This window comes from Equus asinus, chromosome 15 (genome assembly GCF_041296235.1).
Source record: "Equus asinus isolate D_3611 breed Donkey chromosome 15, EquAss-T2T_v2, whole genome shotgun sequence".
In the NCBI taxonomy this organism is placed as follows: Eukaryota; Metazoa; Chordata; class Mammalia; order Perissodactyla; family Equidae; genus Equus; species Equus asinus.
The window spans coordinates 523,365-536,933 of record NC_091804.1 but is presented as its reverse complement, the minus strand read 5'-3'; the positions used below and the strand labels follow the sequence as shown (position 1 = coordinate 536,933).

General features: G+C 54.5%; 1 protein-coding gene across 3 annotated transcripts in view; it reads left to right on the top strand.

The window, feature by feature from the left end:
• Window positions 1-11,753, top strand: part of ABHD12 (abhydrolase domain containing 12, lysophospholipase) — an 84,447-nt gene extending 72,694 nt beyond the window's left edge. For 2 of the 3 annotated variants that reach the window (XM_044748746.2, XM_044748745.2), the window contains 8 exons: window positions 1,441-1,486; window positions 3,669-3,798; window positions 5,130-5,167; window positions 5,712-5,791; window positions 6,785-6,867; window positions 8,670-8,748; window positions 9,823-9,950; window positions 11,092-11,753. In XM_044748746.2, coding sequence (XP_044604681.1) covers window positions 1,441-1,486; window positions 3,669-3,798; window positions 5,130-5,167; window positions 5,712-5,791; window positions 6,785-6,867; window positions 8,670-8,748; window positions 9,823-9,950; window positions 11,092-11,131 — 624 coding nt within the window. In that variant the 3' untranslated portion in view covers window positions 11,132-11,753. The remainder of the gene's footprint in view (window positions 1-1,440; window positions 1,487-3,668; window positions 3,799-5,129; window positions 5,168-5,711; window positions 5,792-6,784; window positions 6,868-8,669; window positions 8,749-9,822; window positions 9,951-11,091) is intronic. The other variant, XR_011494477.1, reaches the window with a different exon arrangement.
• Window positions 11,754-13,569: the final 1,816 nt, after the last annotated feature.

The window sequence follows — 13,569 nt, the reverse complement described above, 5'->3', positions numbered from 1 at the left end:
TTATGTTGTATGTGAAAGGAACGGAGACGACTGCAGGCCCAGGGAGCAGCTGGGCACGAGCTCAGGACTCTGCCAGCACAGAAGCGCTTGTGTCCACGTGGGTGTGGTCGCATTGGAATCAGAAACAGGGGACTTAGTGGAAGCTCCAGAAGGCCTCCCCAGTTAGAGGGGGCTGAGTGGGTGTACAGATCTTCACTTTTGCTTGGTCGTCATCATCAGGTATTTGGGTCTTGGAGCCTGAAATGTGCAGTTGCTGCCAGTGTCCTGGGGCCACCACACCTGTCCCCCTCATCGTGCTCTCAGACGGATGTCTGCATTTGCTAACAGCAGAAAGGGACATAAGCAAATGTGTGGGAACATCTGACCAGGTGGCCTGCTCTGGGCTGTTGGAAAGTTTGTTCCCTTGAGTGGATTGGATGAAGTCAGTGAAGGGGAGTGCTTGGAAAGCTGTTGGTCCCCTTTTGAAGTTTCTGCTCCTAGAAATGGCTCTCACCTAGAGCAGGTATGGCTCTGGAGAGTGCAGGCTCTGCAGGAGGTTGGGAGCTGGAGGGAAGGGCTGTAGGTTGCCCTGGGGAAGCCTAAGGAGAAAGGAGCACACCTCTGGGGCGATGACTTCAGGTCACGTTGGAGGCTGGCAGCTTCCACATGGCTCTGGGCACAGCCCAGCAAGAGTTTGGGTGGGGCTGAGTAGTGATCTAATGAGAGAGATCACCTAGTCTAGAGGGATTTTTTTTTAAGCAGAAAAATAACAGAAAAAATTCAATGAAAGCTTAAAATCTGAGAAATGCTGGGGCCAGCCTCATGGCATAGTGGTTAAGTTCGACATACTCCACTTTGGCAGCCCAGGTTCATGGGTTCAGATCTCTGGCACAGACCTACACCACTTGTCAGCAATGCTGTGGTGGTGACCCGCATACAAAATAGAGGAAGATTGGCACAGGTGTTAACTCAGGGTGAATCTTCCTCAGCAAAAAAAAGAGGAGTACTGACAACAGATATTAGCTCAGGGGCAATCTTCTTCAGCAAAAAAAGAAAATCTGAGAAATGCTGGGTTGCAGTAAGAGTTCCCAGATGTGGTCTCTACACTGTGGAGTCCCTCCTCTTGGGTCAGTGGGTGGTCAAGTCCCTGGCTGTCTGTCCCAGAGGGAGTCGCCTGTGAGCCCCACACTGGTGCAGAGGTGCTGCTCTGGGGCTGCAGGAGGCTATATGGCGCCCTGAGCATTCTGAGCCTCAGGAGAGGCTTCCTTCCCACATTCCTGAGGTGGAGGGTGTCAGTGTGTCCTGTAGCAGCAGTTGACATCTAGGTTCTGTAAGATCCAGTTGGGAATGGGGCGTGCAGGGCACAAAGACAGAAATTGGGTTGAGTTTAGTAAGAGGCAAGTTGCCCTTGATCCGAGATGCATGGATTTGTCACCCAGTTGTTTATTTTCCACTTTACAGGTGCTGAGTTCCCTTGGTTACCACGTGGTCACCTTTGACTACAGAGGTGAGCGTTCTTTTGAAAGTGCAGCCCCGGGCCCTTGCTTCCTCGACAGTCTCTCATGTGCAGGCTTCACTCTGAGAGGCTCAGGCGTGGCACCTGCGAGTGTGTTAAGGTGGTGGAGGGGGGCGGGGTCTTCCAATGCATGTCCTGCGAGCGGACACCAGGGGCGGTGTAGGAGAGGCCCCAGCACCTGGAACCCCAGCACACACCGTCAGCAACATTTTAAATGTAGAGAGTATTTTTTTTTTATTGCACTCAGACTTTATCTGTAGCTGGATGTCAGACATGTTCTGTGCTCAGGAGAGCTTGTCTTGTTGAAGTTATGAAAGTGGGAAAAAGAACTATTAAGAGAGAAGGTAGATTCTTCTTTTTGCCCTTCAGTATTTCTTCTTTCTTGAATAAATCAGAGGGCTTGCCACTGAAGAGTTGAAGAACCCATACTCTGATGTAAGCTGAGAACATGCTCCCTTGATGAGCCAGGACAATGCTTTGTGTTAACACTGAGCAGCTCTCTGAGAAGTGTGTGCCACTGTATGGTCCTCAGTTGAACATCGAAGGGCTGACAGCCCCTTGGTGGGCTTCCCTGACCTTCTGGGGGAGGGCAGTGGTGTCACTGTCCTCAGACTGGGGCTCTGGGTGTCGTGTTAGTTTCCTCTTGCTGCTGCTGTAACAAATTACCACAAACTTAATGTCTTAAAACAACACAAATTTATTATCTTCCTGTTCTGGAGGTCAGAAGTCCAAAATTTTTAGCCACTGGGCTAAAATCAAGGTGTTGGCAGGCCTGGTTCCTTGAGGAAGTTCTGGGGGGGCGTTCCAGTTCCTTGCCTCTTGCGGCGTCTCGAGGCTGCCCTCATTTCTTGGTTGTGGGCCCTTGAGTCTGCATCACTCTGAGCCTCACTTTTGTCTTTCTTTTTCACTTGTAAAGACTGTGATTACTCTGGGCTTAAGCTGATAAACCAGGATAATTTCCCATCTCAAGTTCAGCTGATTAGCAGCCTCAATTCTCCCTCGCCAGGTAGCTTCACATATTCACAGATTCCAGAGATGAGGACGTGGGCCTCTTTGGGGGCCATTCTGCCTACCACCGGGATGGGTCTTTCAGGGAAGAATGTTCCATCAGGATGAAAGTTCTGGACTGGGAGAAACTCTGAAATGAAGATCTGGAGTTGGTTCACCTGCTCATCCTCTTCTCCCTGCTGAGAAGGGTTTTCTGTTCCTGCTGCGCACTGGAGGCCTCAGGATACTGAGCAGGGCACCTTCGTCCTTGCTCACCTCCCTGTGCTGCTACCAAGAAATGAAATCTCGCTACAACTAGAAGGACCCACAACTAAAATATACAACTATATCATGGGGGGATTTGGGGAGAAAAAGCAGAAAGAAAAAAAAAAGAGAGAAACGAAATCCCATACAGCACTTCCTCTTTTCAGTGCTCATCAGGTCTCTGCATTTCCAAGCCACACTAGAGACAAAAGCCCCGCCTCTGACTGTCTCTGCTCTCTGTGTCTCTGTCTCTCCCTGTCCTCGTGTTCCTGTCTCCCACCCATGCCCTGAGCCTCTTAGTCTGGCCTTGTCTCTCCTGTGGCTCCTTCCCTGATCTGGTGTCTGGGACACCCTGGGGGGGTGCCGGCTGTTCTGCTGGCTCAGTGGATTTTGCTTATGCAGCAGAACCTGCTCTTTCTGAACCTTGTGATGCTTTCAGATCATCTGACGATGACTCACTGCTGAGCTGCTGGAAATGACAATAGCACTTGACCTTTCCTGGAGACTGTGGGGGCAGGCTCCTGGGGGGTGCTCCTGTCCTTCTGAAGGGGCCCCTGGGCAGGCTGAGCTCTCACTGGCCCCTCATCCTGGGCTGGCCACCAGTGAGCTCAAAGTGTTGGGGAGGTTGATACCCCGTCAGTACTAGCAGGAGTCTGTGTGTCTGACTGCCCCGTCTACACAGCTGCTCACTAGGACTCAGATGGCCATTTGGTTCAGGGCTTGTGACTGAGTGAGGAGGTGGGAGAAGTAGGAGCGGGTTGTCGGGCATCACGCATAGAGCTGTGGGTGGTCATGGTGGAGCCTTCCACTGCCCCACACCAGCCTGGGCCTGCCTGTTGAGAAAGAGGAGGGGTGGGCCTGCTCCCTAAGAGGTTTCGTGAACTGGGTTTGACTTCCTCCTCTTGCTGCTGCTCTCTCCCAGGTTGGGGCGACTCAGTGGGAACGCCATCGGAGCGGGGCATGACGTATGATGCACTCCATGTTTTTGACTGGATCAAAGCAAGAAGTGGAGACAATCCAGTGTATATTTGGGGTCATTCCCTAGGCACTGGGTAAGAGTTCCCAGGATGATGTGGCCTTTGGGGAAGCAGGTCTTCATGGGGTGACTTTCCAGCCCAGGCTCCCCAAGGGTGCCCTGGTGGCCTCTGAATCCCATGGCACCATTAGTCCCAATAAGCCTTTTCCCCTGACCCCGTGGCAAGGGGGTAAGGGATGAAGTGCCATGAGAGACCACAAAGGGTTTGAGCAACGTTAACTCCTCAACCCAAGAAGTGGCTCGAGACACATGTGGGTAGTCCTGGGAGCAGCTGTCTCCATCCACAGGGAGGGCAGACTGGCCTCAGCCCCAGACTGTGCCTCAGGGAGATGTCCAGAGGAGGATGCACGGGGCTTACATCCCAGATGCACTCAGCCTTAGCGGCACCTGGTTGTGGACCATGTGTGGCCTGTGGCCTGAGTGCCGGGCTTTGGTTACATGCAAACAAGGGACCTCTGTGAACCCTTGGGCCCTTGGCCCTTACTTGGCTCACTGGAGAACTTGGGGGAGGAGCAGCGGGGATTCGCTTCCTACATCTGCCAAGACAGGAAGCACTCAAATGTTCTGCTTGGGGCTGCTTGCATCCCTTCTACCGATGGGTGGTCCAGAATGTTCCTACAAGGAGCCACTACTGTCAATGGTGAGAGCCCCTAGACCTTTGGCAGCCATCCCTATTTCTTCTGCCTTTCCTTTGGGTGTGATTGCCTCGGCCCCTCTCTCATCTTGCTGCTCACCTTGGACAGCATGCTGAGTTTGGGCCAGGGCCAGCAGGCTGGGGAGTGTCTGGGACAAGGCCTCCCAGCCTGCCCTCATGCTCATGGGGAGAGTGAGCCATGTGCCTGCAGGGAGGCGCCCAGTGTGAAGGGGAGCAGGTCATCCTGCTGTGGCTGTCTGCACGGGATGCCCGTATGGTCCTGGGATGGTAGGAGGCTCCTGGCCTGGCGGACTCCAAATGCTTCCGCCTCCAGGAACTGTGCAGGCAGACTGCAGCCTCCTCTTGGCTGATGGGGCGGTCCCCCATCTGTCTCAGCAGCACCCACACTGACTGGGTGTGAGCTGAGAGCTGCACTGGGTGGCTGTTCCCAGTGAGGCAGCAGGGCACGCCTCAGTCACGCAGAGGGTGGCTGTCACCGCTGTCCTTGTTGGAGGCGTTGCCTGATGACTGGGGCAGCCTGGCCCACCCATGGCCCTGAGGCATCTTTGTCCTCCCAGCCCCGCTCCCTACAACCCTACCAATCTCTTCGCAGATCCCACGCCTTCTCTGGTCACTTTCCAGTATTTAGAGCAGTGTTATCTAAAATAATTTTTGACATGATTCAACTGAACAGGTGTTTTCTTTCTTCTCAGAGTGGCTACAAATCTGGTGCGGCGCCTCTGTGAGCGAGGTAGGGGCTTGTGCGGGTCATGGATCCTGGGGTGCGGGCACGGGCTCCTCCTGGTCTCAGGGCGCCCACGGGGCCAGCAAGCTTGCTGCCTCCCAGACACTGCTGCAAGTTCCTGGGAAGTGGGTGCTGACGGACGGGCCATGTGGTGACAGTGCTCCATGGATGCGCAGAGCCCATGAGCTGGGCATTGAGGCCGGGGCCTAGGCAGACCCTCAACTGGCCAAGCCTGCCTTCCCCACAGATGCTCAGGCAGCTGGCAGAGCACCACCAGGGGCCGGGTTCCCGATAGCAGCTTCAGCAGATGGTTCTCGGGAGTGACCCAAGGCCGCCTGAGGGTCTCCTGTGTGTGCGTTTCCCATCCGCCAGCCTATGGGAGGGCCCGAGGGGCGGGCCGGCCAGGCGGGCACCCCAGGATCCACTGTCCTGTCTGGGGGCCACCCCCTCCAACGGACCTTCCATGGGGCCATGGAGTGTAGGTTTCATCGGGGCTTCTCGCCCACCTCACAGTCCCTGTCTGTGTTCCTGTCTGTCTCTGTCTGTCTAGAGACACCTCCGGACGCCCTCATATTGGAGTCTCCCTTCACCAACATCCGCGAAGAAGCAAAGAGCCATCCGTTCTCAGCGGCAAGTATAGGTTTTATTAAAAACTGACTTATTTTCATTATTAAAATTATTATGAAAATAACTATAAATAAGTATAAAATAAATATAGTAATCATCATCAAAGTTATTTAAATATTCTAGTGAATACAGATTTTATTAAAAATCAATCCTTGTTTAGTTCTGAGCACTGGCCTGACTACAGAGCTGCCCAGGAAGTAGATAACTTTGCAGCCAGGTTCACTGCTGGGTTGTCCAAGGGCGGCAGGACCCACAGGAGGCCTTGTGGCATGGCATGGTTTGCCCACCCAGCATTGCCACCACATGGGGCTCAGCGCAGGCCAGGGCTGCTCTCCTAGCTGCTCCCAGGAGCGGAGCTGATGGGCACCCTGCACACAGACAGCGCTCAGCAGCCAGGGTTCCCTGGTCGCATCCCCAGGTGACACCTAGGTAGACCCAGATGGGGATTCTAGGGTAAGTTGGGCCCTCACAGGCCAGGATTTTGAGGCGTTGGATCCTCCTTTTACAAGCATGGCCCAGAGGGGGATCCTCTGTGTCCTGTTACTGTCCCCCTGCTTCCTAGCTGGCCATGTGTTCTGGGGGAGCTGTGTGGGCCCACTGCCTGACCTTGCTGCTCTCTTGCAGACCAGAAGAGTTCTCTGTCTAGTCTTACTTCTTTGACGTTGCTTTTTCCCCAAGTTTCGTGGACCCCCATTTTTCCGGAGGTGGCAGCTCTGATGTCTATGGGAAGTCTGGGCTGCTGCTCTGAGGTGTGCGAGCCCTGTTTGCAGGCAACCTCCACCGCAGCTGGTTTAGGGGGCCTCTTGAGCAGGGAGTCTGTGTCGGGGGCAGGAGGGCAAGGGCACCCCATCACAGCTCTGGTGGGGCCGCAGGTCAGTCTCCTTGGAAGCAGGGTGACCCCTGGGCCCTGAGCACCCTGTCTGAACCCTCGACCTTGGCTTTCCGCGTGGGTATTTTAATTGACGCTTCTGCACGTTGTTTCTGTGTCGCCTTCAGATATATCGATACTTCCCTGGGTTTGACTGGTTCTTCCTTGATCCCATTACAAGCAGTGGAATTAAATTTGCAAATGATGAAAAGTGAGTACTGTGGTAGAGAACCTAATTTTTCAATTTAGAAAAACCCTGAGAACCCCCACGGTAAGCCTCTGCAGTGACATTAACCAAGTAGGATGGAATTCTGACCAGCAGCGTTCTTCCCTAACCAGCAGGTCTTTATAAAGGGACGTCTGGGGCAGAGCTGCAGCTGAGAGCAGGGGAGTGTAAAAAGACTGTAGGATTAAAGCAAGATGAAAACAACATGTATTTTTTTGTCCATCCAGTTGTTTTATTTGAAAATGATCTGTCAGAACCCAATCTCCTGAACAGGTGTTAAAGCAGTAATAGTAACCGTTACTCGGTAAGTGACTGTCTCGGCGTGTGATTTATGTTTGGTTAGGGAAAGGCGTTACAAAGTTGATTATTAAAAATACTTGTTAGGTAAACCAAAAAAAATTCTTGTTAACTCTTTCTTTGAACAATGTTCAGATTCTGTTGACATTGTCCTTGTAAGATTTTTATTTCACAGGTTTTAATTTCTTCAAAAAAAAGGAAGGAAAAAAATCCTTATCTAAATTGAATTAACTGAATGTTAACATTTAAAAATCTACACTTTGAAACAGAATGTGAAAAAATAGGGTATTTTTCTCCTCGATTATGTGTTTTGGTTCTAAAATTAAAAATAGAACAAACTAAAATTTGAACAATAAAAACCCTGCTTACTTGTAAATATCATTGTTTTAGAACTTAAAGAATTGTCTGAATGAACTAGATTCCTTCTACACACAACAACAGTGAGTGCAGGGCCCCGGCCCCCAGCTGAGCCGGTGGGTGGGAGCACGCAGGGGCCAGCAGTGCCTCCCCTGCGGCCCAGCCCTCACCCACTGGCAGTAGGAGCCCAGCAGCTCTATGGCCGATACTTGCTAAGGGACCGCATGTGTGCTAGGCCTCTTCCAGAGTAGGTGACAATAAGGACAAACCTCGTACCGTGGAAATTCTGAAAAGATGGTCAGTTCGACTGTCAAATTGGGGCTCGCACACCAGAAACGCTCCACCCTGGTGCACCACACAAGGCAAGGTGTATGTGCTTGTGCACCACTAGCAGAAACGCAGACCAAGATGGGCTGGGTGTCCTGGGGCAGTGAGTCCCCAGCCCAGGTCCTGTCTGGGGCTAGACTTGCCCCAGTGCTGCCTCACGGAGTCCCCATATTAGCATGGAAGCATCAAGACCGCCAGGCGCTGCATCCACCTGGGCACCTGAGTCCTCAAGGGAGAGGCGGCCAGGAGATGCCCAGGCCTGTCCAGTCCTGCAGCCTGTTCCTCTGTTATGTGGTTTGCTGAAGGATTTGGATCAAGTAAACCTATTAAAAATGTTAATTTACTTGGAAACATTCTAGAGTGACCTTAAATGTTATTTACACCAAAGATAAATTAGAGGGTATTGATTATTTTACCAATAGATTCCTAGTAACATCCATTTGCAATAGGTTTTTTTGGCCCACCTAAATTACTCAGTTTGTAAATAGTGTTTTGTAATGTTAAAGGAACATGTCTACGGGCAAAAATAATAATTTTCAATTTTCAGAAAATATGCAGGGGCCATACTTGGTGAATGAGTTGATCTCTGGGTTTGACTGACATCTGTCACCTAGAATAGATTTTGATAGAAACATCTGAGAAATCAGCTTTTAGTTCTCTAGTAAGAGCTCAGCTGAATTAGAGCGGTTAACAAGCCCCACAGGGAAATGCTCCCTAAAGCAGGCCCCTGCTGCAGGCAGGGCCAGGGGGCTGGAGACCCCAGCCCCTGCCCGGGGTCTCAGTCTAGCCCCTTCTCCTCCCCACAGTGTGAAGCACATCTCCTGCTCCCTGCTCATCCTGCACGCTGAGGACGACCCGGTCGTGCCCTTCCAGCTTGGCAGAAAGGTAGGTGTACTGGTGCAGGCAGGCGTTCAGCACTCACCTTTGGGCACAGGCAGATGTGGAGGAGGGTCCTGCTGCTGGCAGGGGCCCCTTTTAGGAAGAGAAGGGCAGGAGCAGTCAGCAGCAGGGTCAGGGCAGGGTCCAGACGGCTGATGCCACCCACAAAAGGACACGTGAAAAATAAGGGAATGGTTCCCGGGCCCCCATACAAGGGTCCTGGCCTAACAGAAACTCAACCACAGGGGTCTCAGCTGGGAGGGCTCGCCATTGTTGGCTGGAGGGAAAGAACCCCTGATGATGAGGATCCCTCAGCCCCAACACAGGGGTCCCTGCCTGTAGAATTGATAGAGAACCTCTCATCTATTCTCTGGCCTCTGGGATTGGGCTAATGTTAGGGGACTCCATGTTGTTGTGGGGCCTCTGCCTATGCCGTCGGGAAGCAGGATTAGATTTTGGGCTACAGTAAGGTAGGAGAGAGCACCGCCTGGTTGTGGCAATGGCAAGGGGCCAGGTCAGCTTGAGGAAGCGACACCTGGGCCGCTTATGCCTCAGAATAGGCCCAAGGCACAGGTGGCCTCCATCAGGGCCAGGTCCCTTCCCTCCAGTGGGTCTGGGCTCACAGCCTCACCCTCCTAGGGGTGGAACAAGGGAGCTGAGGCAGGAGAGATCATGAGCCAGCTTGGTGACTGGCCTTGGCACACAGCAAGCTTGAGGCACATGGCCCATCCCAGCCCCCAGGACTGAGCCATCAAGGCTGCTCTGGGTACTTAGGCCACCACACCTTTGCACAGCAGGAGACTCTCTCTGTGGTGCTGGCACATCCACCTCACCACCCCTGAGGAAGTTTGGGGACAGGCATGAGGACAGAGAGGGTCTTGAATGGCATGAGGGCTGAGAGGTAGAGTCTGCCAGCTGCCCCCTCCCTGGCTCTGCCTCGGTAGGCCTGCAGGGCAGCAGTGGTGTGCACCTGGGGCTTGGGCTGTGCTTCAGAGGCAGCAGCCACTGGCAGGTCTCTGCTGAAGGGGCAGCCCTAGGCCGCCACCTCTGCGGCACCGACCTGTCTCTCCCACTTCCCAGCTCTACAACATTGCTGCACCATCTCGAAGCTTCCGAGACTTCAAAGTTCAGTTCATCCCCTTTCACTCAGACCTTGGCTACAGGCACAAGTACATCTACAAGAGCCCCGAGCTTCCACGGATACTGAGGTGAGGTGCTCTCCTCTTGCCGGGTATGTGGCCCTGGGCAGCGATGGCTCAGGCCAGGTGTGCAGCAGGTGGAGTGGCCAGAGCTGCCCCAGTGGGGCCAAGAGTCACAGTGATTTGAGAGCCTACCATTTCCACCGAGAGAGGTTGAGAGTGTTTAGTGCCTCTCCCCCCTGGGCCGTTCCCAGGATCAGACAGACGGTGATCTGGCGGTCCTGGCTGTGCAGGCCCATAGGCACCCCATGCAGTGGCGCCCAGCCTACAGACAGCCCTGGACAGGAGCTCCCACACACCCCCCCAGCTGCTGGGGTCAGGCCTCGGTCCCTTCCCACATACTCCTCAGGTCGCTGCCCATGTGCACACAGCACATGGGGACTCTGGTCTGGACCAGCTCCTCCAAAACTTGTTTGTCCCCAGCTGCTGCTTGAAGTGAAACCGTGCTGCTGGCTACGCTGTGCTGGCCAGGACATGAGCTGCAGCCTAGAGGGTCACGGGCCCATCTCAGAGCCTGAGTATGAGGTGGTGGCCAAGGGCAGAGTTTGGACTGGAGCAGGCCTAGTCCCCCCACCTCCAGTCCAAGGGTGCAGGTCTCCTGGCGTGTGGCCTTCTGCAAGGTGCCAAGCTGTGGGGCCGGGGAGAGCTCGCCTTTCTGGGGCTGCTGAGGGGGTGCTCAGGTCAGCCTCCGCGAGGCGTGTGCTGCGTGAGTCTCCTGCATGCCTCAGCCCTCCTCTGGCTGCCCCTCAGAGCCCCAGAGGTAAAGCTGAGCTGCTTATAGCGGTTTGCCATTTCTTGCGTCACAGACTGGGTAGCTGAGAGGAGACAGTGAACTGAAAGAGTACGGGTTTGCTCAGGGGGTGTAATTTTTCCCCATTATAGAAGGAATATATTACAGAAAATTTAGACCAGAGTACACGTCCAGAATAAAGAAGAGCAGCCCATAACCTGGTCTCTTCCTACACGCCGGCATTTGACGGGCGATGCTGCTGGTGCCCTGCTTGTTCAGCTCACAGAGGGCTTTCTGAGCGGGGTGTGGTCCTGCAGGCTCCCTCGAGGCCTCCTCAGAGGGCAGTGTGAAGACCACAGGAGGGAGGATCTCTGGTTTGGGCCCAAGGGATTGGCTGACAGGTGGCCTCCTCTGCTCTAGGGAGTTCCTTGGGAGGTCGGAACGTGAGCGTCAGCACTGAGCCCTGCTGCCTGAAGGAGCATGAAGACCTCTGCCCTCCTCCCCTTCCTCCAGCCAGCCCGGCACCCTGGAGCCTGGGGGTGCCTGCAGCCACGATGCGCCTGGAGAGAGCCTCAGATGCCAGCTGGGGCAGAACGAGGAGGCCCTGGCGGACCTGAGGCTCCCTGCCCTGGTGGCTGGGAACATGGATCTTTGTGGAAAATGCAGGTGGCAGACAGGTGGCCCTCTCTCCCTCTTGCTGCCACTCAACCTAAGCTGGCGTTGGGAAGACAGTGACAGCAAGCCGGCCACCGGCTGGTGGATCCCACACTCCCTGAGCTGGGCATGAGGTCCCGGGACCACACTGAGCTTTCCGGCACCGCCTGCGGGAACCTGGGGAGACTTGGGTTCTTTCTGTCCCTTCCTGGCACATGCAGAATGGACTCCAATGGTTGGACCATCCCCTCCTGCCCTCTACGCACCCTGCTTGCCTTCCTTGGTGTCCCTGCCTCCCTGGGTGGGCCCCCCGCACTCGCAGCGGGGAGGTGCCTGTGATCTGCACTTCCCCGCTCTCTGCCCGCCTGTCAGCCTCACCTGGCCTTAGACTGAGCATTTATTTAAGAATAAAAGCGTGGTGGGTGGTCTGTCTGTTGTTTCCTCAGCAAGGCCTCCAGCCATCAGGCCCTGCCCACAGCCTCAGGCCACGTGGGAGGATGGGCGGCTCTGTAAGCCCAGGGCCCTAGGTCTTTCCTCCGTCTGTTCTTCCAGATGTCCAGGCCTCCACAGGGAGGGGCATTGTCGGGGCAGGGGTGGGGGCGGGGCATTCACAGTGGGGACAGCTTCTCCAGATGGGGTAGATGGCAATTTCCTAAAATACAGGCCTACATAGGCAGCTCTTTCAATCTCATGCTTAGCAAGCTCATTGGACATTGCTCTATCGATGGATGGACAGTGGAGTTTCACCCAAGAACCCAGGACAAGCCCCTGCCCTCTCATGAAAGGACTTGCACCGCTGGAGTGTGGGGTCTCTATGAGCACCATGAGCACCACCTGGTTCACTCACTGGCTCTTGGTTATTTGGCTTTTTGTCAAACCAGCCACCCCTCTGCAGCTCTGCCCCTCCCACCTGGCATGGGCCGAAGATTCTGCTTCTCACTGCCCCTGGCACTGGCTAAGGAGCCAGCGTGCCTGCCTTAATGACAGCGGGGGTTTCGAGCTGCCACCGTGGCTGTCCTGCCCCTGCTGTGCAGGTACACGGGTGTGCCTCAGGTCCTGGGACGTCAGCCCACTTGGGACATGGCCTCTGCAGATGACTGGCTTTCCTCCCCTAGGTCCTAAGGCTCTGGAACTTTCTAGTCTCAACAGCTCAGAAACTCCCCAGGGGTAGGCAGGGCTCATTTGGCCGCCTGCCTGTTCTCCAAGGCCGTATGGCCAGTGTTAGCAGCTTAGGCTGGCTGGGGGCCCAGAAGCCAGCGCAGGCTGCACCTGTTCCTTTCTGAGACCCCCCAGAGCTGCCTGCATCCATTCCGACATCTGGGAAATGCATGCCTTTCTTAAAATGGACTGAAAGGTGAACAGACTCCTCCTGAGGTCAGTTTATGTCAGAACATTTATCTTCCTTCTAGACCAGGGTGTGCCCCTCTCCCCCAATATCTAACTTTGGTATGACCACCGCCCTGTCCCCAGACTGTGCATCTCCATCAGAGCTGGGGCCCAGCAGCCTTCCTGTGCTGCTCTGTGTTGGAGGCCCTGAGAGTCACTAAAATAGTGTGTGCCACCTGGCCTGGGCAGCCCTCCATGAGGCACGGCCTGCTCTTCCTGCTTCGTCACCAAGGCTTCTGGAGGCCCCGCGGCTCCATCACAGCCAAGGAAGCGGACGGGAAGTGCTCGCTCAGTCTCAGACCCAGACCGCTCTGCCTGGGCTCAGGTCTTCATCTCGTTTCGTGAACTTTATGTGAACTGCCTCAGATCTTTTTTGGGGGGAAGGTGGTAGGATAGAGAGTAAACACACAAACTTTTGGTGTTACAGGTATCTGACCAGATGAGGAAGCACAAGAGGGGAGCCCCGAGCTGGCAGCTGCTGAGCCATTGTCTGTCAGTGAAGCAGGTCCAAATGCCCTGACCTGGTGGCTGAGATTGCCACCTTGGTCTAAGCAGCTAAGGTGAAAGGGGGCGGGGGGTTAGGACCAACCTGTTGGTGGCTTACAAAATCAATTTGTAGTCAGGACCAGTCCTTAAAAAAAAAAAAAAGGAAGAGGGAGATGTGCACAGCTGTAAACTCTCCAGCTACACGTGTCCTGGGAGCCACAGGATGCACTCTTAGCCCCCCCAGACCCAAGACTGGAGTGTGTATTCCTGGGGCACCTCAGCTGCCCTCCATCAAGGAGAGCCTTGCAATGCCACCACCCTCAGCAGGGGTCCACAGTGGTAAGTGCCTGCAGTTCTCAGGTTCTTTGGGTA